General features: G+C 42.9%; 1 protein-coding gene across 2 annotated transcripts; it reads right to left on the bottom strand.

Moving 5' to 3' along the window:
- Nucleotides 1-546: 546 nt before the first annotated feature.
- Nucleotides 547-23,153, bottom strand: tmem102 (transmembrane protein 102). Of its 2 annotated transcripts, none has more exons than XM_080052504.1 (6): nt 22,850-23,153; nt 21,057-21,268; nt 8,459-8,797; nt 6,188-6,381; nt 5,408-5,620; nt 547-4,668 (listed from the first exon to the last, which is right to left on the bottom strand). In XM_080052504.1, the coding sequence occupies exons 2-6, from the start codon at nt 21,256-21,258 to the stop codon at nt 4,066-4,068; spliced, it is 1,551 nt and encodes a 516-aa protein (XP_079908630.1). In that variant the 5' UTR covers nt 21,259-21,268; nt 22,850-23,153; the 3' UTR covers nt 547-4,065. The 2 variants fall into 2 exon arrangements, with proteins under 2 accessions (XP_079908630.1, XP_079908631.1); XM_080052505.1 differs by having other exon boundaries at nt 22,857-23,153.
- Between the last annotated feature and the right edge of the window lie 829 nt (nt 23,154-23,982).

The following is a 23,982-nucleotide window of genomic DNA, read 5'->3' as shown; positions in this document are numbered from 1 at the left end:
CACGTAACTAATGAGGGACAATGGCTAAATATTTCTAAATGTCAGGGATGGCCTAGGGGATACGATCAAATATTACATTACCCCCCTGCATATGCAGGGCACTTTAGCCTGATTGTATGGACAAGACATAAAAGGACTTCACTGGGAGATAACAATAAAGTTTTGGTTGACGATTACTCAATAATACCTAAGATTAGTTTTAGATTAATTTCCTGTATATCTCATTCGCCATGACTGTCTTATACTGCATGTTTGTGTTGTGTGTGTGTGTGTGTGCTCTCACTCTCCTATCAGTGTGAGGGAGCAGAACACACGAGCAGGTGGAACTTTCTATGTAAACACTGTGTTAGAGTGCCCTCTGTTGGACTGAACCTGTGTTGCAACTTGAATTTAAATATGCCACTGTTGCACTGCAGGAGTCACTCACTATTTCTCCTTTTACTTAACCCTTCCCATTATGACCTGTAAAAAAAACAAAAATCAAATATTTATTATCATAATGAATGCATCTCCACACAATCCGATTTGAAATGTAGTGATTTTATTTCATGCCAACGCTTGAAGATTGATCAATAGAAAGCCCCCAGAAAATAAAAGTTATAAATACAGCAAATCAGTCTGTATATGTTATGGTACGAGGAAAAATTATTTGCACTTATTGGAAGAAAAAAAAAACAAAGATAGAAAAAAGAAAGAACTCAATTCATACAAGTGATACAACATTCAATTTCTCAAATTGTGGAGTGATTCGGTATATTCTTATCTCAGAACTTGAGGGCGCAGGCTGGAGTACATCCGCTTAGATAACGCTGAGATATTACTGTAGATTGGGGTGACTTCTCGAGCCAGGAGAGAAGATTAGGATATATATGGAGGGTACATTCATTGCTTTTTTTTTTTTTGGTCAGTTATCTATCCACAGGAGTTGAATTCATCTTAGAAACAGGATCATCAGAAGTTCCCGCACAAAAAAAAAAATGATCAGTAGTGAATATGATATAAAAGTTTAGCTTAGTGTTTGGGAGTGGCATATGTTTCATGCAATCCCCTGGACAGCAGTTAAAGATTTCCCCCCTTTTCAGAGACACAGTACATCTACACTTGAAGTACAATTAGACTAGGCGTGGTGAACGGCAGGCCATTCCATAGAGGGCGCAAATGCATATCTAGAAATTGACACTAGTGTAAAATACAAGAATTTGATATTCTCCATAAAGATTTCATGTGAACAATTCAAGAAAGAAAAAGAAAAACATTGATTATTTCCAGTGTCTATAATCTCTAACTAGGCCCATTACCGTACAAAGTGAGTCACACACCTGGCACACTTAACACTTGCAGCAGTCTCAGTCAAACATAAGTGTGGGCCATGAGAAAGTACCTTTACTGTATATCATTAATATTTCATTTAGGACATTTTAGAATTTGTACAATCTTGGGAACGACATTTGAGCCTGTCTTGGAAAAAGTGCTGAAAACACACACACACACCTGACAGCTGAACGCACTCTTGTTTGACTTTCTGAATCACGCTTTGGTTTTCCTCAATTTAAACACACACACACACACACACACACACACACACACACACACACACACACACACACACACACACACACACACACACACACACACACACACACACACACACACACACACACACACACACACACACACACACACACACACACACACACACACACACACACACACACACACACACACACACACACACACACACACACACAGAGAGCGCCAGTTCAGACAGATGTTGTTAAACATTCACTCAGTAGTAGTAAGCACATGATATTTGTAGACCCGGACGTTGAAAAGCAGATATCATCACAATCAACCAAGCAGCTTAGAATTCACCTCTTCAAAAAGGAGCAGAAGAGAGCCTGTCTCACTCCCTCCATTCATCCATCGTTCCTTCTAACCACCCCCCTGTGGTTGTCTCATGTCTGCTGAGTAACGATAGGGCCCAGCATCTTCTACACACCCTCTGAGGGTATAATTCAATGGGTAGCATCTGTCTGCTTCCTGCTGTGTGCTTGGTCTCTTAGAGTACACACACACACACATGCACTCACTCACACACACGCGCAAAGCTCATTAAAAAAGACCAACCAAGCAGAGGAGACAGGGGACAGTTATCAGACTCAGTCAAGTCAGAACTGGTTTCCAATAATATCGACAGACGCACGCCAAACTGAGTTTCCTTAACAAGAACTTGGCAGACACGCTTCGCTGATGTGCAAAAACATACAGGGCCCCTAGTGGAGACGAGGCCCTGACTATATTCTCTACTTCCTCTTTTTGTTCAATCCAGACTGTAATCGATCAATACGCTACTGCATATACTATATTTGGGGTCATGTTTTTCTAAATCTCTTACAAAAGAGCCTACTCCAAACGCAAAAGGCCAGGGAAACATAAAGAGAACTTTCAAGGATTTCTCAAATGTTGCGACAACTTCTAATTTCAAAGCACAGTACAGGAAAACATGTTTATCAAAAGGAGATCAATTCATTTAACGTCCCCGTCCTTTTCAGGCTTAACCGTTTTCTGACTGTCAAATAATCATTGAGTGGACTAATTGTTACAGCTCTGGAAGTGTGATCCCTTGCATGGCAATATGGGAAACATTGGTAGCTGGCGAGCTAACTGCTAACACTCTAGCTTAGCAGGATAGGATGGCAATAATCAGTCACCATTTTTTTCTCCAGAGTGCGTATGATTAAATGCAATAACTGGTTTCTACTTAAGAGGGAGGGAAAAACGCATGCTAACCGCTTGCTAATTGACAGTGGCCAAACTCATTAGCTCATTCGTTTTAATATAATATTTTCAAGAGACAGTTTTGTAGCATCAACTACTGTTTCATATGTGTGTGTGTGTGCAAACCATCTTTTGTGGAGCAATTCAAACTAAAAGGTTAATTAAAGCAAAGCTAAGAAGCTTATAGCGTCTTCAGGGTATTCCACTCTTCTTCCAGTCAAACCAGCCTCAAGATCAAATCCATTTCTTGTGACAGTTCCATCGGATTACATTGACTTTGCTGTTTTAAATGCCTTTCAGAAGGAGTAATGATAAATGAACATTCTGACCTGGACTCCGTAGATTCATCAAGTTGTACCAAACACAGATGTGTAGACGATGTAAGACGACGTACATTTCTCTTTTCAAAATCGCTCAAACACAGCTATTTGGTACATTCCATTACCCGTTGAAATGTAAGTGGTAATTGAATGTAGTTAAGGACCTTGAAAGCGAATCACTTACCAAAAAAGGATAAGTATTATGAATACCTGAGAAAGATTTTTTTTTTTTTAAATGAAAAACATGCCGTAAATCGAGGCGTGGGGATCAAAACAGAAAAATAAAAAAAAAAGGGCTACAACGTAGTTGACAAGAGAAAAGAGACTTTTAGTTCAAAGACTCGGCAGTTCTCCTCACAATATTACATTCAGTTACATCAGCCACACCTTGTTTTGTTCTTTTGTAATTCAGCCATCGCCCACTCTCATCCAAAGTAAAGAGAGAGAGAGAGAGAGAGAGAGAGAGAGAAAAGAAAAGCAGCAATCAAGGAGCCTTTCTCCCTCTGTCTGAAGAAGTTTAAGTAAGATGCCAAGAACCCTTAGGCTTACAGGCGTGCATACACACACACACACACACACACACACACACGTCACACACACACACACACCCTCTGTGTTGATCTGTACTGGACTTATTCCACTAAAGCCGGCCCTTTGTCTTTGAAGCACCAGCTGATCAGTCTTGTTAAGGCCAGCTCGTTAGGAGGGGGCAGTCGCCATGGCAACAGCTCGGTGACATCAGCTCTGTTGTGCGACATCCCTTGTCAGGAGTAGGACATGTTTTTTTGGTTTGGAGAAGTCAGTTAAGCAGCAAGGCTTTGTTGCAATGTTCAGCCTTAGGATGGTGAACAGGAGGAGTGTGATTTTCAAGATAAAAATCCTGCCTGATTTTCACTCTCCGTACCCTCTGATATGACAGTGTCAGAGAAATGTTCAGGGTGCGTTTTGTACACGTGTCTTCTTTGCATCAGTAGAACTTGTCATCGATGCGGAAGTGTGGCCGGCTGACGTCGTCGGGGTTGAGGAAGACCGATATGGATTTCCCAGGGTTCTCAGTGACCAGCTGCTGTAGGCGCTGCGCCAGCTTATCCTCGGAGGGCGTGATGATGCCGTTGGCCGGGTGGTGTCCCGGGGAGCTGTGGTGGCCGTTGGTGCCAGTGGTCAGCTCCTTCTTCAGCTGGCCCGCCTGCAGAGACTGGTCCAGGGCTGCCCTCAGGTGCTCGCTGGGGTCAGAGCGCACGTGGGCCAGTTTACGGGCCACCAGCAGCGCCTGGCTGTCTGTCAGGTACTCCAGCATGTTGCACTGGGGCAGGAAGTAGTTTGGGCAGTTTTTACCCAGGATGCAATGGGCCAGGTCGTCCAGGAGGCCTAGCAGGAGGCGACCGGGGGTGTCGGCCTCAGGGCTGTTCAGGTAGGCGGCGGGCAGTCGGTCACAGGCCCAGAAGAGCAGCGTACGCAGGTGATAGAGGCTGAGGCCCCTACGCGGACGGGCCAGGATACGAGACAGCACCGCTCTGGCTGCCTGGAAAGCCTGGGCCATGGGGTACGGGATGCATTTCTTCAACTGAACCTGGTGATACAAGAAATACCAGTGAATAGTACCATGCTGGCACTAGAGCTGGTTGATGTGTACCAACCTGGACATTGACGATGTCCACTGTGAAACATCTTGGGGGACGATGACATTGTTAGGAGGATGGAAATTCTGTGTTTCGGACATGCTATCTATACACAAAGAGATGCCGGTCTGAATAATGCTAATTATTAAATAATGAGCCTTCTTTTTTGGGGAAAATAAAAAAGGCTGCGACAGTGTGAGCAAAGGATGTCTGGTAATGTCAAGGTCTCACTGACGGGACTAGCTGGAGCAATATGGACTGCGGTCCAAACCACCCACTCCTTTATTTAAAGTGAACCTGGATTAGGATCTGTATTGTAAATGCCACATACATGCCTCAAGGGGAGCGGAAAGGCACAGTGAATGACTTTCTAGATTCATATTTTCTCATTTTTCAACAGACATGTGTAACTGTGATGAAGTCTTAGATGGGATCTGAAATATAATTGTAGGCTACGCATGTAACCAGCATACTGTTATGATAAAGTCTGAAACAGCTGGATGAAAAATAAAGGTCAAAGAAACAAAGAAACAAATCCAGATTGATATGTTGTACAGCTGCTTTAAAACCAGTCCACAGTGGCACCAAACATGACCCCACTGTAATCCTAGTGCAACGTGTTATACTGAACTTTATAAGACTTTTGTACTTTTGACCCCACCATTAAAGTTGCATCAGCCAACCCCTCACCTCGCTGCGTGAGAATGCCAGCCTCCACTCCCTGTCGGGCCGTCCGCCGAGCGGTGAGCAGCAGGGCAGCAGGTAGAAGCCAGAGATGGCCTCCTCCTCGGTGATTTTACCATCCCAGAAGTGGTTGGCAGTCAGCCAGCCCTGGGCCACGGCGGGCCAGCCCCGAAACGACACCACAGGCAGCAGGTCGTACAGCACCCGGCTGGAGCCTGCCTGAAGGGAGGAGGGGGGGGTGGGTGGGGGGGGGTGGAATATGAGAGTAGCGTTAACTAAATGTTTTATCCTCCTCACAAACATAGCTGCCAAGGGATCCTCCATATGTTTTGATGTTTGGCAGTGCTCAGAGCTACAATCCTGGATTTAAAATAGTTCAATAACATCTTTGGCAATGTTTAATTCGAAATGTTTGTTAGACTTTGAGGAAGCACATTATATGTTGTTGTGAGTAAAAGTGAATCCAAAGACAGAAAACACCTAAGGGGTCCTTTAGGCAGCCTGCCATTTCATATCGATTCAGACATAATCCCTGCGTTCGATAACCCATACTTTCATACTATTTAGTATGCCAGAAAAAGATTTAGGATGTCCCAATACATACATGTCAAATGCAGTACACCAAAAATACCAAGATGTCCTTATTCATACAATTGCATTTGGAAACCAGAATGTTTTAGTATGTACAGTAGTATAGAAAAAAAGTATGATATTTGGAACACGGAATAAGTTCATTGGTCTTAATATCACTGTGCCACTCATTACAGCATTGTGTCCCCTCTGTACCTGCAGGATGATGGTGGTGAGGGGTCCATTCCTCTCTAGTCGGTCTGGGACTGGAATGCCTCTCTGTGGGCAGCGTCTCAGCTCCTCCACGGCCTCACTCACCACGCTCCAGAACCAGTCTGTCACCAGCGCCGGAGAGAAGTAGCACCCATCCAAAGACTGAGGAGAGCCCAGGGAGGGGATAGAGCCTTTACCTGAGCGAAGGGACAGGGGGAAGGGAGGGTGCTGAATGATGGGTATTGTCCACGCAGACCAGATGTACCAAGCTCACAAGGCAATCAAGAAGATAATGGCACTACAATTGTTATTTAGTTAACCAGAGATCCCACATTCATTGCCTACGTCCAGCAGGTGGAGCCTGGGCTTTTACACTTCTAAAGCTGATTCACGCTGAAGCCTAGAACAACATGGAGTATCTAGAATACTGGGTGAATTTATACACAATTCAAAAGAAAATCCAGTGATATAATTATTAATCAAAGTTTCACAATTGTGATGAAAATCAATTTGCCACAAATTACTACAGACACCAAAATGTAAATATTACATTGACTTTTCATTGTTTTGGGGCACAAAGAATAGCCATATGTATCCTTTTGTTCAACTTCAAGCGTGTAAACTTGAAAAAAGAAAACCGCATTTGAAATTATTTATTCAGACTGTTTAGACCTCAGGAAGAATAGCTGCTGCAATGCAGTAGCTAATGAGGATCCTTACTAAACTAACAGGGCAGTATTGCCAGGCATACAGTGTCCTTTTTAGTTAACAATATAAGCCCATGCAACGTTCAATCACCAATTGCATAAACTCTGAAATGTCTCATGATTTTAGTTTCAGTTTTCTTTTCCATAACAGTGAAAGAGCTGATGTTATAGCCATTTATCCTTTTATTGGCTTAATGGAAAGCCGCTACAGCTGATATGGAAGCAGCATCATTATTCACTGTATGTTAATGCAATGGATAATGTCTTAATACTACAGATGATTAGTTTTTTTCGCCATCTGTCAGCATTTATCCTAGCATCATCATGTATCTGTTAACTACACTACTAGACTAGTGATAAAACCATCAGATTAGTTAAAGACAGAAAATGAATCAACAACAAGTGAGTGGCTTCTTGCAGCCGAAAACAGTACTTTTTGGGACCTGCATTGTGCAGTTTACTGTCAATAACAGACAGGTGCTTGTGCCTTTACTGCAAATCATTAACATCTGATTTGAATGTGTGTATCTTTTCCACTCTCAGTAGCAATGTGATGTGCTACATGTATGTGTTGTTAACCAACCTTGACCTTCCTGCTGCCACAAATGTGCTGACACTGTGGGAAATGCCATGAAATGACCAGAAAAATGTAGCAAAATGCAATCTCCCAAATAGCTAACTCCTTTTTCGATTAATGTGATTACTTTTTTTCCCGCATTCACACTCTCAATCTGGAAGACGCCGCCTAATCTTGAACTTTAGATTGTGAAGTCATACTCGTGAATGTTTCAGTGTGCGTTTTCCCCCCGGATAGGCGCTTTCTCGTTTCACCTATCTGTGGAGTTTATAAGAGCGGGGCCCCTCCGCTGCAACTCTGCCGGGGCAAAATTGCATCACAACACCATGCATCCAATTATCTCTGTGAAAACATGACCACAAAATTCAATCCTCGCTCTCTGCCCTGCTACATGACTTTCATCGCTGTCTATCCACTCCTTCTCTCCCCATCTTCACTTATTCTATCCATTTTTTATGCATTCTACACGAGCTCTTTCTACTGTAGGCTTTCATCCCATTTCTTACTTTTCATTCAACTTCTACTCCCTCTGCCTCCTCTACCTCATGTAAATCACAGCAATACATCATCATATTCTGTATAAGACCTTGACATGTAAACAGTAGTTCCTGCTCACCTTAATCAGAATAAGCTCTTAGTCAGAGTGAGCCATAATTGCATTTTAATTGAGAAATGTGAACACCTTAATTGCACTGAATATTCCCACCGGAGTTTTCGCTGCATTCTTCGGCAATTGCCTCAGTTAGCGACTCATGTCCTGATGTGCGGCTGTAAAACTAGCAGGTGTAAACCATTGTGTATACCCTCCTTAAAAGAAGAGGAGTTGTTTTTGGCCGACAAAGCAATGCAAGACAAAAATAATGTCATAAAAAGTGTTAATTTTCTTTGGATGGGAAGGAAAATTGGAAACGTCTGACATCATGGCAGTGCATGGTAACATCATTGGCCGTTTCCATCCCAAGCAATAACCATCCTACTGGTTCTACTTACTCATTTCTCCCTCTTCCTCCTCGTCTTCCTCGGCGGGATGTCCGTTCTCCTCCTGGCAGCAGACGCTCCAGCGGTTGAGGATGTGTGAGTCACAGAGGCGCAGGCTGAGCCAGGAGTGGCACGGCGGGGAGTGCCTCATGTCCAGCGTGACGGGCTGGTTGCGGTCGTGGAGCTTGAGGGCGGGCACCAGCAGCGTGAAGTCCAGGTCGAAGTCGGCCCCCTTGGCGTAGTCCCCCAGGTCCTCTGGGTTGAGGTCCAACACTCCCTCCCGGGCCCCGCCTGACAGCAGCAGGTACTCGTTGGCCACCGGGAGGCGCTGGTCTACCTTCTGCACTAAGCCTGGGAAGGGAAAGGGATGGGAGGTGAAGAAGAGACTTGTAAGTAGGTCAATCACAATCAGCAAAAAATTCAAATTCAAAGCAGTTGCTACATGTGGAAATGTTTTTTGTTTTGTTTTGCCCCGCAGAACCGATGCGAGGAGAAGCAATGAGTAGAAAAGGTTTGAGAAGTGCTCTCGCTCACAGAGGCCAATGTGCATTTAAAAATTAAATTCAGATGCACGCACACAGGCTTAGGACAGTGCAGTGCACATCAGCGTTAGCAAATGCAAAGGGACAGAAAGCAGCAGGTTTGCGAGAGAGTGAAGCAGGGAAAAATGTCCGGTTTGGTTTGTTTTCGAGGGTTTCTGCATATATTTCTGAGGCTGTGTGCTGCGGTAATATTGACATGAGAAGAAGTTTGAAATGAACAGCCAGCCACCTCAGTGACCACTGGGCCAGAAAATATAGATAATTTCAGTGGCTCGCCTGCATGTGTGCTCAGCCAAGCTTTCATTTCAGCTTGCATACACCATGTTCTCTCTACAAACACAAAGAGGAGGGTTTTTGTAATGGTATACATCAGCAGGTAACAAGATAGATACCTATTATGCAAAATGTACTGTTTCACGGTTTTCCAACATTAATATGGGTCCTCTGTGTGACTACAGACTCACAAAGTATGAGAAAAAACAACCCTCTCTATTTTTCTCCACCTCCACTTTTCTGAAAACACCCCAAGATACCCCTGAATTAAACCTACAGTTAGATTCAGGGCCAATCAGAGCAGACTGTGCTTTTTGGAAGGCGGAGCCTAAAGAGACAGGAAGGGGAAAGAAATATGAGCAATCAGACAATCACCTATTTCTATTTAAGGACTAAGCTCCACCATCTTTTCCCAGAGTGCTAAAAAGCATTCCCCACTCTCCACATCAAACTATTTATATGTGAAGGGGGGAAAATATCAAAGCTTCAAATCCCTTTATGGCGACTTAGTTGTGTTGTAAAGTTCCAAGGCCCCGGGCCCATGGGAGCCACAGGACTGGAGTCAAGTCAAATATGTTATGCCAGCTTTTAAGAGCAACTGAGAGAGGCTTGATCCTTTGGCCAAGCTTGTCCTGGTCCAGAGCTAACTGCTACTTGAGGTCAAAAGGTAAAGACCTTAAGAACCCTTCGCAGGGGAGAGATTGTGAGAGCTTGAGCTCAAGTGTTTATCCCCACCAGGGCACTTAAGTTGCAGCAGAAAGCTGAAACAGCGGCATCGGACCGAGCCAGAAGCCTATGGCCGGGGGGCACAAAGCTCCTAACATGATTCCTCTCATCCAATTACATGGGCACGCAACCTCGGTGCCACGTTTTCATGTAGAGGCGTGTGGGTGTACCAAAGAGGGTGTCTGGCTGTGAAAAATTGTGAGAGTGAGTCATGAAGAAATGGCACGATCAAAAGTAAAAAGCCTCTGATACTCAAGAGTTGCGTCAGTAGAAAGTTTGGGTAAATTTAAAGCGATAAAAAATATTTTATTTAACACGGCTGGATTTGGAAAGTCTGCCTCCTACTCCATCCTTGATAGTAGTGCCGACGCGTCTATGTTAATAAATGATGACAGCCGATCATGGTCTGACTGAAAAAAAACACATTGCCTTGCGAGAGCAGCATTCCCCACCCACAGAATCCCAAACAAGCCTTTGCTTGCTACTTTACATTAAAAAAAGGTAGAGGAGTGACGTGTGATGAAAGATAAAAGAGGAAGGGGAGAGCATCCAGGGACTGTAAATGAATGAGCGCCGACTGCTGGAGTCAAAGACAAAGCGTGCTGACGAGGCGCTCTCTGGTGCTGTGCCTTTGAAAGGGAGCAAAATGAAAAGGGCCTCATTTAACTCAACCACTTTGGGAGTATGTGAGAGCGAAACCTTAGAATATTTGAGTGTTTCTAAGATTAACTCCCTCGACAAGCTCAGTCTTTATCCACAGCGCTAAAGGTTCTTGTGGATCCTCAGCCTCTCAACTCTCCCATGACATCTGCAGGAATTCCTGGTAGCCCCCCCGACTACAAATATTTGACTTTACACTCACTCATTCTACGCAGACACCTCAGAAAAGATCAGAATTAATATGCAGAACATGACTTTCTTGTGTGCGTGAAATCACAATGAGGGTGTGATCCATAGCCCTGACTGAGCTCTTTGTGAAAGTCATCCACACATAAAGATCACTTCTCATCACAACCCTATCGAAGGGTTTCCATTCAACATTATGCACTTCTTCTCTAATTCCTATTTTGCAAGTAGTTTAAGTAGTTTACGAAATAATAACTCTCTTAAAAGATGTTTGTTTTACTGTCCAGTTACCAAATTCCACATGAGAAATAAACTCACAGAGAATTATAGAATTTTAAGACATTTAACAATAAGACATAACAACAGAGTCGCAGAGTAAAAATGATTCACAACCTGCAGGGAGACAGCCCAGGAGAGTCTGCCTCCTGACCAGTATTTTCACAGACCCTTCAAACTTCTTCAGCAGGGGGGGGGGTGAACTAAACATTGGCCTCTGGGTTTACAGGATAGAGAGATAAATAGGTCTCATTGTAGTCAGCTGTTAGAATATCTACAAAGGGACAAGAAACCCAGTTATATTGCCCCCCCCCCCCATAAACCTTTCACATATACAACATAATGATTACTTTCAGTTTGTCAGAGGAGACACTGCCAGCTAAACAAATACTTTCCTGTTGACTGCAGGTAAGATAATACGTGTTTTTGATTGTTGTCTTCACTGCTCAATATTATTATCCGTCTGAAAAACGGCATACTGTGTACCGTACACTATTAATATTTATGTAGGTTAAATCGGTCAACAGGACTTTTTTTAAACAATTGAGTGATTATTTATCACACAAATGTACAGTGTTGCAAAGCAAGGGTTAAATCTGAAACTTGTTGATTACAGAGATTCCAACCAGACAGGGTTTAAGGCCGAGGATGATTGGGAAGCAGAGGCGAGCAAGGCCTTGTCTCAAGTTCAGGAAGGCCATTCACCTGGTTCCCATTCAACAGGATACAGAGGTCCTTGAATCATTCAAGTTTACGGACGGCCTCCTCTGGTAAAGCATTTGAAAGAGTGTTATACCTGAAGGCAGTCCTGCATCTCTTGAGAACGTCAACTCTGACAGACACTGGTGAGGACACAGACCATTAAAGAGCCCTTGGCCACATGGAGGATAAACACAGCGACCCAGCCACACAAGAGCTTTCAGATTCGGACATCACTTTTTTCCTTGATCCGAGATTCAACATTAAACTACATAAGTGTAGAGAATGTCCCGGAAATCAAAGCAAGGGTGATGATGGAAAAGGAACAGGTAGCACGAAAAGGTGACTGTTCTTGTTTTCATGTGTAGTTTAGTGAATAAAAGATACCAAGTTGGAAACATGGATTTGTTAGCATTATTTTTTTTAACATTTACATACAATGCCATGGAAGCTGAACTGAAGATCCCCTGGCCATGGGGTTAGGTGGGTACACAATGTTAACTTTCTGGTGCTGAGCAAAGTAGCTCGTAAATTCATGTTTGCCATCAGAGAGAGTGTTTGGTGCTGGGGGCAATGTAGTCAAATGTCAGCGCTTATGTCTGAAACAAGGTTGGCATTCTGTTTTTTTTTTTGACAAATAATCTGTTGGGACCACAACCAGTGTTGAGAAGGAACAGAGATATCAGGGTCGAGAGCATAATGTATGTAAAAATTAAATATTTTTTTTCTTCTGTACTTTATCCTATAGGACAGCCTTTTGATGATGTTAATGCTTGATGGCTGTTGTTAGTTATGTATTTATGTATTTCATTTACATGGATCGGATAGACTGTAAAAATTAATTGCCCATTGGGGATAAATAAGGTATTCTAATTTTGTATCTGAATCAAATTATGACCCATCGATTATCAGGTCATGAAATATGTTTGGCTGGAAAAGGGGGAGGCGGATGGACAGATCATAGAGAAGGAAAAAGGGGAACAAGACAGTGTCAAGAGGGAGGATCTGACGCCAGCCAAAGGGCAACCAGTTTAAAGCTGCGACTCCCCTTGATTTGTTTGGTTTTTATCTGCCAATGATAAATTGGGTCAAATAGGCTAAGGGGACAGGGACATGGGGTGATGAAAAAGAGAATAAAGAGCATCTTATCTCTGCGGAAGAGGCGTCAGTTAGAGAGGGGGGTGGGGGGGGCGCAGAGAAGGAGCGAAAAAAAAAACTATATCAATTAGTTAGGCTCCTTCAATCTCCACACTGTCTGAGATAAAGTTTAAGGGGTTGCACCAAGGAACATAATCTTACTCTTTAATCCAAAGTCTCACACACACGCCTCGCTGTACACACGAACACACTCCGTCGTACGTACTGTATATATGCCTGTAGGACACACACACACAGTCTGAGAGGAGAGCCGCAATGGAGACAGTCTAGGCTGGTTTTACAGCCACGGATTAAACCTAATCCTATAAGAAATGTCTTTGAATGTATAGAGATTTCCATTAGAGAGGGAAGTTTTTTCGATAAGAGTTATTTTCAGGCTACATTGAATAATCCCACGTATGTAAATTAACTATATGATGGCTTCCAGATAAGTTTAAATAATGTGTGGTAATGGTATAGCATTCCAACATTGGCAAAGCTTACACACACTGCTGTACGCCCAGACACTGAGAAGCTGTATTAAAAAAAAAATCACCAATTTCCCAGTGGAGTATTTAAAGAATTTCTATTCAAATATTGAACTGAAAATGAAAAAAATATATATTAATATACCACATAATAAATGAGAAAGGGTTTCATTTTTGAGCAACAGCCAGGCCACAGTCAAAGCCTGAACCAAACTTTCAAGGTTAGAAAAATCGAGTGTGTGCTGCAATCATGCCGCAATCATGAGTCTTTGAAATGCCCTGCTCAAACAGATGAGGCTAGCAGAAAAAAATATTTGATATCTGATTTTAGCGTCAATAAATCATCCCAACTTGAATCCTTGGAGATGGCCATGATTACCATAAACAAACGCCGAGAATATATACAGCCTTTGCAGACCTCTATGCTCAATTCGTACTTGAAAAAGTGTACAGGGATTTAACTGGGTTGCTTATAAACAGACTGTTTACACTGTGAAATTAATGTGCAATTTTATTCAGGTTAACCACATTTTTTTCTTGTTACTAACATAAATATTTAAGGGTATTTTTATGGATAAAGGCTTAAGGGGAGTGGATGACAAGCAACAGCACTCTTTTTGACACAGATAGATGAGGTTCAGGAGAAATGCGGCCCACACCTTGAGAAACAGGCACAAAAGGGCAGGCCTTCCCCTTTAATATAAGCAAATATCAGCAAAGGCCTGCCATAAAGTCATTGCTGCCCTGCCTCAAAATATGAGAAAAGGTATATCATGAAAACATCATTATTAAAAAAAAAAAATGTACTATGATTTCAAAATCAATACATTGTTCATTAAAATAGCTCTATTTTGGCATACTCTCAGCATAGCCAGAGCGGAATGGGAGTATTCTGCGCGCGCACACACACACACACACACACACACACACACACACACACACACACACACACACACACACACACACAGGTTTGATATAGACTCCAGGAATACCTCTGGAAATCTCTCTGGAAAATGGGATTCCTCTCAATAAGCCGATGACTTCCAACACTCTGCTGCAGTAGTTTCTACAAAACCCTGCTGCATTGACAACCGGGACTCAGGTAAAGCTACTAAATCTCATTCTTTGCCATGTATTTTTCCACATTTATCCATCTGCCGAAAAGCCCATTCTCTATCATTCATGCAGTCCCTCCTACGATGTCACTTTGATACCTAATTGAGACCACAGATTAGCTCAGCATCACCATTTACATTTATGCTTTCATGCAAAACGGCCAAAATAGCCCCAGACCTCAGAGGGTTAAGTCTTTACCCACTAGTACTTTCACAGTCCTGTTGAAATATCGCACCTATAACAACGAACAAAAGTAGCACACTTGATAAAGGCCAACATTTAATGATTCATAATTGTCTAAATTGCTTTTTATTTAGACAAATCAGGGAGTGTGTAACATCTGGCTAAAAGGCTGTGTCTCTGCAAGCCTTCGGGCTGATACTGTGAACGCTCTCCAGCCTAAAAAAACCTGTTGGCAATTCACAATCGTTGTCTCATATGTCCCTCCATCTGTGTGACCTCTCTTATTTCAGACAATAAGACTCTAATAAAAAAAGGAGAGCATGCCATTAAAATCCTATCATCCCAAAAGGAAGAAATTCAAACCTGTTACGGATGCCTACTATTCACTAGCGCAGATGTTATCTGTGCTGTTCAATCGGCACTCCTTGCGCCTCGCACGCTAATGGCAGAATTAATCCCAGACAACCCTGCTCTCTGAAAGGTGAGCTATTCCGTCTGCTTGCTGTTTATAAATTCATATCAAGGCAGAGGAGATTAGCTCGAAAGAATAGGCTGTGTGTGTGTGTGTGTGTGTGTGTGTGTGTGTGTGACTGCGTTTAATACAACTAAACAGGGCTCAGAGCGACGACATACACCGCATGTCTAAACCACCTGCGGAGAGAGGGGAGGCAGGAAGCTGTCAGTGTCTTCTGGCTCTTCACTGCCGCTTTGATGCCAGCTAATCTTTGATAGCATGGTCCCGCTAAATGACAGGCAATGTTCACTGAAAGGGAAAAGTGTCACCGCGGGTTTACTTTTATATTTAAAGGTGGAGTCAGTTATTCTGTAGAACCCTTTACGTCAAAATCAGTGAATATCTCCTCACAATCCGCTGTACGTACGGTGTGTGAGCTGAAATAAATAAAAAACTAGTGTCAATATACAGCCTACGCTAGGCATGTTGGTAGCTACATTGGGCCCCTTTGTTAGCAGATCGTGAGGGGATATTCACTGATTTTGACTACAAGCATTAAATCACTGACTACACCTTTAAGGTAAGCAGAGTCATCCAACAAACCACAGACTACTGATCCTCACCTGCTTTGATATTGACATTATGGGGCCAAGAGATTAATTAAAATCTGAACTCATGCACCTACCTACTTTGCACCAATCCAATATGCACTACAATAATATTCTTGACTATGTCTTTAGCTAAATGTATCTTGGTATACTATCATTATTAAGACACAACAAGGTAAAACCAAATCATATTTACTATATTCATACATGTTGCAAAGTCAACTTTCTAGGTCCAACACTCACATTGTGTCACGCTGGGTAAACAGGTGCAATCTGATTGAATTCAACTAATTGGTCAATCTCACATTCACCCACTGAAGCAGGAATACCTACATTTTTCATTGAGGCTCAGTCACTGTGTCCATTAACACAGCCGGCATTTGGTCTGAAATTAGAAAGTCTATGAAATGATTTGAAAAGAAAATATCTGTCAAGTCAATCCGTGCCCTCCAAACATTCCTGCAACTCAAAAAACTGAAAAGTGTTGGTCTGCGAGTGACGAATTGTGTGGCAAATTCTTCATTTTTCGGATGTTCTCGACAGCCACGAGCCTGCACATAAGATACTGTTATCGGCTGACAGTTGAAGCCCAAATGATTCCTCCCTCCTGGCCTCGGGAGGGGTGGGAGGGGGGGGGGGGGCTTGATGTGATTACGAAGGAGCAGAAATCACAATGTCAGCCTTATTAAAATGAGCAGCGCGGCACATAATGTGTCATGCAGTGTCACAACACAACTCGCAGAACATGCCAAATTCCTAAAGTCACATTTAATTAGACAATTAATGGCTGATGTCTGTCTGTGGCCGTGTTTAGTCACTCACAGGACACTCTGTTGTGTTCAAATCAGTGTTGAGACGGTTGTTGATTTGTCACACGGGCTTATTGAACACAGTGGTTGTGAAATTAAAGTAAATTAGTTAAAATGTGTTTAGCATTAATTTTCACTGTCGCGCCAGCTTTTCAAACAATTACAATTTCAATGGTGATCAGTGGCAAAACAAAAAAAGGTGCCAGTGAGCAACAATGACCATCATATATGGCAGGCAAGACGCATCTCATCTGGGCTCGCTTGCTTGGCGCTGATGCAAAGTTGCAAACTGAACCGAAACAATGGCCGAAACTAATCAAACACAAATAATTTCACTCGTGTACTATTGCAGTGCCATGGATTTGGTACTACTGGCAGGCACATGAAGACAGGCTGTCAAACCCTAAAAAATGGCATCGACAGAGAAGTAGTCAGCCAGAGAAGCCGTGTGGGCAGCCATCCCACGCCCACACAACTTACAACTGAACTCTGAAGCCTCAACGCTGGGCATTCCATTGGCAGGAAGTCACAGCAATGGAAACGGCATCCAGCTGTGTGTCAGTCACAGTCACACAGTCTCACACAGTCTCTCTCTCTCACACACACACACACACACAAGTCCAGCAGTGCTAATGGGGGGGGGCTGCAGTGAGGGACTGTGTGGGGATCCAGCATGCCCAAGCTAGACTGGCCCAAGTGAGCCGCCTTCCCAAAGGAAGCCACTCTGATGGTAAAAAATGTAACATTCAACCTTCCCAAAATAAAATATGCGGCAACATGGCATAAAAGTTTGAGAGGTTCAAACATTTGGAAGGGAGATATTTGGAAGCCAGAAAAAACCATCGGCGAGAAAAACTCCATAGTCCATATCTAACTGCAGTTGCACGATGGATGACCAAACATAACAAACTCAAATGTTTGCGAACCCTTTCTTGCCTTGGAAGAAAGCAGCTCAGGTGCTGATCATCAGCCTTCTCCGTCTTACTAACTGCCTCCACTAATCATTGCTCAGGCCATAATGTGCATCAGGCTAAGTGGACTAAGTGTGAAGAATGGTGGGAAATAAAAGGGGCTGATGCAAGACGCCCAACGGGGAAGTAGAAGTAAAGTCACTGTAGAACAAAGTGAAGACAAGGACTCCCTTAATAGAATTTATCTTCATAACAGTAACTTCATTCTTCAAAAACACAACATGTGACACAAAATCTTTCTTGTCAAAACCGAACAGCTCTCATGACTTTTTCAAATTTGAATGTAAAGCACACATTTTCACCAACAGCAGTGATGATGAACTCTGAACTCGAACGGTCTCAAGCCAGATTACACACTTTGAAAATCTGAAAAGTTGTGTTGGAGGTTATCTAATGCCTGGGCCCAAGCACCAGAGCCTCTGCTTCACCAACAGGGAGGGGGGATTTATTTTGGTATTCAACAGACTTTTGTTTTTCAAATGATATATACAGGGACCCCCACCACGCTTGCTTGCCTGAAGGCGAACCAGAATGTTTACTCAAACGTCGCCGGGTAAATAAGAGCCTCTTCTTGGATGTGTCCAGGCTGTGAAGAAATTCACAGGGTGCACTGGCTAGTGTGTGTGTGTGTGTGTGTGTGTGTGTGTGTGTGTGTGTGTGTGTGTAATCCCTTTTTATTTTTCCTTTTTCCCTGACACTGTGCAAAGCCCAGTGGGGATCCCTCTGCAGCTCAAACTTAATAAAAAAATAACTGAAAAAAAAAAAAAAAGCCACAGCTACTCGCGCACACACAAACACGCACCTATGCAGAGCCTCTTCCAGTGGGCCAACATGCTGCAACAAGGCCCCTCATGAAAAGGATGATATTTGCTCTTTTTTTTTGGTTCTGCCTTTCATCCTCCTCCGAGCCCTGAGAGGCACTGAGCTCCTAATAAAGCTGCCGTGGTGTACTGAACTTTTTAGATTCCTAGAATCCCAACACAAACCGGCAGTGGCACTGTGTAGAAAGTTCCTTTTCACTGTCAGAGCTGCCACAGCGGGCGGCGAGGTGCGGCGTATGAAAATACCGGCAAACTTTCGGGGGATTGTGCCGGTGAAAGCGTCAGGAAAACAAACTGAAAAAGTAACCGGGAAGACTGTCAACCAAGAGAGAGGGGGAGCAGACTAAATGAGGGAAAGCACAGGGCTTTGCAGCAGAATCCAGAGAAGTGACAAAGGTAAAGGCAGAAAATGCTTCAAAATAAAAGTTTCTGTCATAGCTGTTCTTACAGACTGACACAAATTTGACGATGCTGGCAATATAAACCCAATGGGGGGGCTCCTGAATATTCAACTACACTGAGATTCGATCAAAGGAGCCGGATTCGACTGAAACTCAGTTGAATAGTCGCAAAAGATGTGGTTATGAAACAAGGAGACTTCTGTTCCAGCTATGAGTGGAAGCTGAATGTCTGATTTAGCATGGAATTGATAGTTTCTCAAAATAAATCATGATTCATGCCAGTGTTGGTATAAATATGAGCCTATTAAACTGCAAAAATGTTTTCTTAATAAGGTGAGAATAACTTATGAGCTTTAAATCAATCTCTTTAATGTGTGTGAAGGTAGACAAAGTTGCAATGAAATTAATTCTTATACCAAGTAAAGAAGACGAACAGTAATTGGATGTTTGTCTGGTGTGGAATAATGGATGCAAATATAGCAAATGAGGATATAAATCAATGAGTAGAGAAAAAAATATATAAGAAAAACTTGATTTGACGATTGGCCGGCTAAAAGGAAGATTTGAACCAATCAAATTCGACTATGTTAATCCTTAGTCAGGGACACCCATAGTTTCCAATGTACATGGACAGACTGATACATTGTTACACTGGAGAACAAGGACTACAGGGACAGCAGCAGGGAGGGGGTAGAGTGCCACCTATTGGTCAAACAAACACATTTCACTATTCTCTTTTCCTATTTACTGACAATAGAAGACAACAATAGATTTGAGACGGCATTGTGTGCCACTGAGCCAACCCATCTCTCAGTGGGTCCGGTTCTGCTTGAATGGAAGCAAGCACGGCTGAGATAGAAAGAGCAGAGGGACACGCGACCAAAATGTGGATGTGTGTTGACTATTGACACTTAATTCAGGAGGCACATTTGCATTTGAAAGACGCCGAATGTGCAGGTTTCAAATCATCACATCCGCGCCGCCGCAAATTGGAAGCCTCCAAGTCATGTAATGGGTGTGCAAAAAAAAAAAGAAACGCTGTCCTAATCGTGTTCTGTTTCTTGCAGCTTTGTCCCCGTTTAGCCCCAATTAAATCCGGCATCACGTTTCAACAGACGGAAATTGAGAATGTCAAAAACAACATCTTAAAGAGTCTACAGATAGGATTGAGTCTAGAATAAAATATGTGTGGACATTGTGGTGTCGAAATCTTTCTTTTAAGCTCAGTCCCGTCGGTTGTTTCACATTGTTGCTTCACATCGTTGCTTCATATCAAAATCCAAAATATCACTTCAAGGATGAAATACAAAGCAGCATGTGAGGACGCCTCAGGAGAGAGCGGGACATGTCAACGTCAGACCTTTGGCTTATTATCTTCCAAGTGGCCATACATTTGCATAATTTTAAATCTTAAATCATTATTCAATAAAAATGTACTGTGAGTGAATGCACACTAGAACAACTCGCTGCATGTTGTTGACCGTTTGGACTGTGGTCAGACTGGGTAGCGTGCTGGTGAAAATATGACTAATAGTGGGTGAATGTGGAGTCTCAGTGAAACCTCCCTGGGTAAATACAGGGATAGAAGAAGAAAAAGAAGTGCATATACGCTCTCCTTTCCCATCCACTAAAACATGCACCTGTGCTAACTATGAAGAAGGTCCTACAGTGAAGAAACACGATTTACCTTCAGAAAATATTATACAGAGAAATTGCATGATCTAAATGCTATAAATAAACAGCCTTTCCCTTGTGATACTGTGAAAGTTTAGGCCTACAACTAGACATAAAGGTTCTGTTTTCTTATAGACATTTATGGTACTCACTCATTTAGTTCTAATTATTGTAAGCAATATTTTTAATTGTTTACTTTGGCGACACACTCGGAACAAGTCGATCGAAATTAAACAAAATGACCACCTTTCAATTCAGAAAAAGGAGGAGTCGCACACATACACCCACAGACTCATCAGTGAGTGCAGTGTGCTATGCTCTTAACCTCAACCAAGTAGTTCAGTATATAAATTGTTAATTGAACTCCAAGCAATAAATAATGACTATCCCAGAGGCTGGTATTACATTAAGAACACATTCTATTCCAATGACAATGGAATATATATTATATACCAGAATAAAGTGTTGAATAAGAGTAACAACAGGGCTTGTGATTACAATAACTAACATTGTATTTAGTTAGTGGTGAATGGACAGGGTACCATAAATGTGAGGTTATTTTCTAGCTTGTGTTTGCAGACCATACCTAGCATGTTGAAGATGAAGTCCTTGGCGGTGTGAACCTCTAAGGCGGCCTGGTCTCCGAACTCTCCCTGCTCCAGTAGCACCAGCTCGGACACCTGGGAGGACAGCTGGCCCAGGGTGGCCCCCGACCGAAAGTCCACCTCCGAAGGCTTCTTGGCTGGGGCCGGGGAGCGTGGCGTCACCGCACTCATCAGTGAATCCATATCTGCTAGCCTGCAGGTACAGGATGAGGACAAGGACAAGGGAAATGTTTATTTAAATTTTTTTGTGTTAAGGCATATCTTCCGGGTTTTTTTTTTATAATAGTCACAACAGCTCTGTTTTGGTGGTTGGCGCAGGCGGTACGGATTCCCCCCTGAGGGCGGAATTATGCCGTCTGTCACACTGCCAATTATAAATATTGGATTTGACGGTTACAGTACTGTAGCCGCCTGAAACAAAAGCACACACAGGGTTCTTTTGATATATTTTTTTTCTTCCCAGAATGCATTTACACAACACTACTGCGTTTTCAGACACTGTTCAGCTTTCACGTTGTCATTGCTGTATAATGCTGCTTGCTTTGTCAACTCAACAGCCTCATGTGAATCATGACATTCTATGTTCACTCCTGGAGGGAAAATATGTCAACTGGGAACAACTAACGACATCAAAACAATTTAATAGAGGGAAATGTGAAGCTGATGTGGCAACAATTACAGCTTACACACAAATTCAGTCATTATTACTGAAAGCCCCAAAATGCATTGCTAACATGATTAATAAGAACAAGTAAACATCATTCTTCTCCCTTTTAAACTCAAATAAAATTGATAAGGGAGAAGGCACAGTGATATCGAGATATCGTGTAATATGTGTTGTAACGTTAAACATTTGTGTTGATGGTTATGTTTTGAATCACAACTAAATCACTGCTCGTCTCTTAAAATAACATTGCATACCATGAAGAAAGTTGAAAAAACTAAGGTTACTGCTTGCCAGACGTTTCTTGAACCTGCCTTGTGTCCTAGCATGGATCCAATGGGGTTGCTAAAACCGGATAAGAATGGACTTTACTGCTAAAGGGACCAGAATATCCCGCATTCCACGACGTAAGTATTTAAGGATTTGGCGTTCAGTGGAAGGGGCGTTAGGTTAGGTTCATAATGTTTAAGGATATTGTATTATGAGTGGCTGTTTGTTCACATGTTTGAATAATATAGCGCCCTGAAAAGTAACAACCAAAAACTTGTAATGTAAACAAAGTTCAGTAGAGTGGAATGACAACATGGCCTCTGCCCTGCGAACTAGGTCAATTAGCGTGCGAGCACTCCTGCTTCTAGCTGCTAAGCTAATAGCCGAGCAAATTAGCCATCTCACAGTTCACTTTCGCTAATTTGATAATTCCTAATATATATAACAAATTAGCTTGGGCTGCTTCGGATAGCCTACATTCATATGCCTGTTGTGCTACCATGTTAGCGCACCCTTTGACTTGACTAGGCGCTACCTCACCCACGGTCAGCTAATTTATTTTAATAGCCAATATTAGCCAACTAGCCGTATCGAATTAGCATGCTAGCTAACGTGACACGTTGGGAATAGTGAAGACAGGTCCAGCGACACACACGAGTGCACGTGTAAACGCACTGAAACATACTCCAACTAAAAATCTATAGGTAAACAAACATGCGCGTGCACTCAGCTCGGGGCTTCGTTAGCTCAGGAGCCGCCCGGCTCACAGTTACTCCATTAGCTATCGGGCTAAAGCTGGTCAAGTATCGCAAACGGACACACACACACTGACACACACACCCTTTACACAGTGAGGCGAGGGCGCTTGTCCGCTATCTTCCACGTTCACTGTTATTGTGATCCCTGTGCTTCAATCCTTCTTGAGCTGTCATTTCCAACAGGTCCCGGGCGCCAGCAGCTTCCCCCTGGCAACACCGTCCCAGAAATCATGGTCCTTCACTGAGGATCCAGGGATTAGCAGCAACGTGTGTGTGGCACGCACGCCCCACAGTACAACACTACAAACGGATTTGTGAGGTCAGGTTTTATGATTAGTATTGTGCCCGTGTGTCCTCGCAAGGAAGATAAGGCTGTTCTGGGTTGGAGTTGAGGGCAGGGCGGTTTCACGACTGCACATAGTCAGCCAGTGTGTTTGGTGCACGAGCATGTGAGCAGCCCTTTGAAAATCACAGCACAGGCACAGCAGTAGGCTAGTGTGTGTCCTTCAGAGCGGCGCAGGGTGCTGCATGCTATGCCCTCCCCTGGGTCTAAAGGTGGGTTGTGTACAGGAATGCTACACATTTCCATCTAGAGAGACCCTCATCATTTAATTAATTATGTAGCTAAATGTGTGCAGATGTATTATAACAACTTCTAACCTACAGCAGTGAAATGCACACAGAGGTTAGTGCAGACCTAATTCAACCATAACGCTTAGTAACCATCACATGAGGTTCTGCATCCTGTCTGGGAATGGGTTATCAGCCAGCAGGGAGAGCGGCAGATGGTGGCAGTGGTTGGGGTTGAATTGCATAATCTAAATGCTATAAATAAACAGCCCTTCCCTTGTGATACTGTGAAAGTTTAGGCCTACAACTAGACATAAAGGTTCTGTTTTCTTATATACATTTATGGTACTCACTCATTTAGTTCTAATTATTGTAAGCAATATTTTTAATTGTTTACTTTGGCGACACACTCGGAACAAGTCGAATCGAAATTAAACAAAATGACCGCCTCTCCTCCACTATAACAGCAGTGTTTTTGGCAATCATTCCTTTGCATGGTGTTATTGCTTATAGGCCGATACAATCCATCAATTAGTCCTTTAACTTTAGAAAAAAATAAATGTCAACTACAATGATCATGTGCAGGTTACAACACAGCATTGCAGCCATCTATTCAATATTCTAACCTTACTTTTTTACAAAATA

This window comes from Ammodytes marinus (assembly GCF_949987685.1).
Source record: "Ammodytes marinus genome assembly, chromosome: 23".
Taxonomy (NCBI): Eukaryota; Metazoa; Chordata; class Actinopteri; order Uranoscopiformes; family Ammodytidae; genus Ammodytes; species Ammodytes marinus.
Note: the sequence above shows the minus strand (reverse complement) of the source record. Positions and strands in the feature narration are given on the sequence as shown.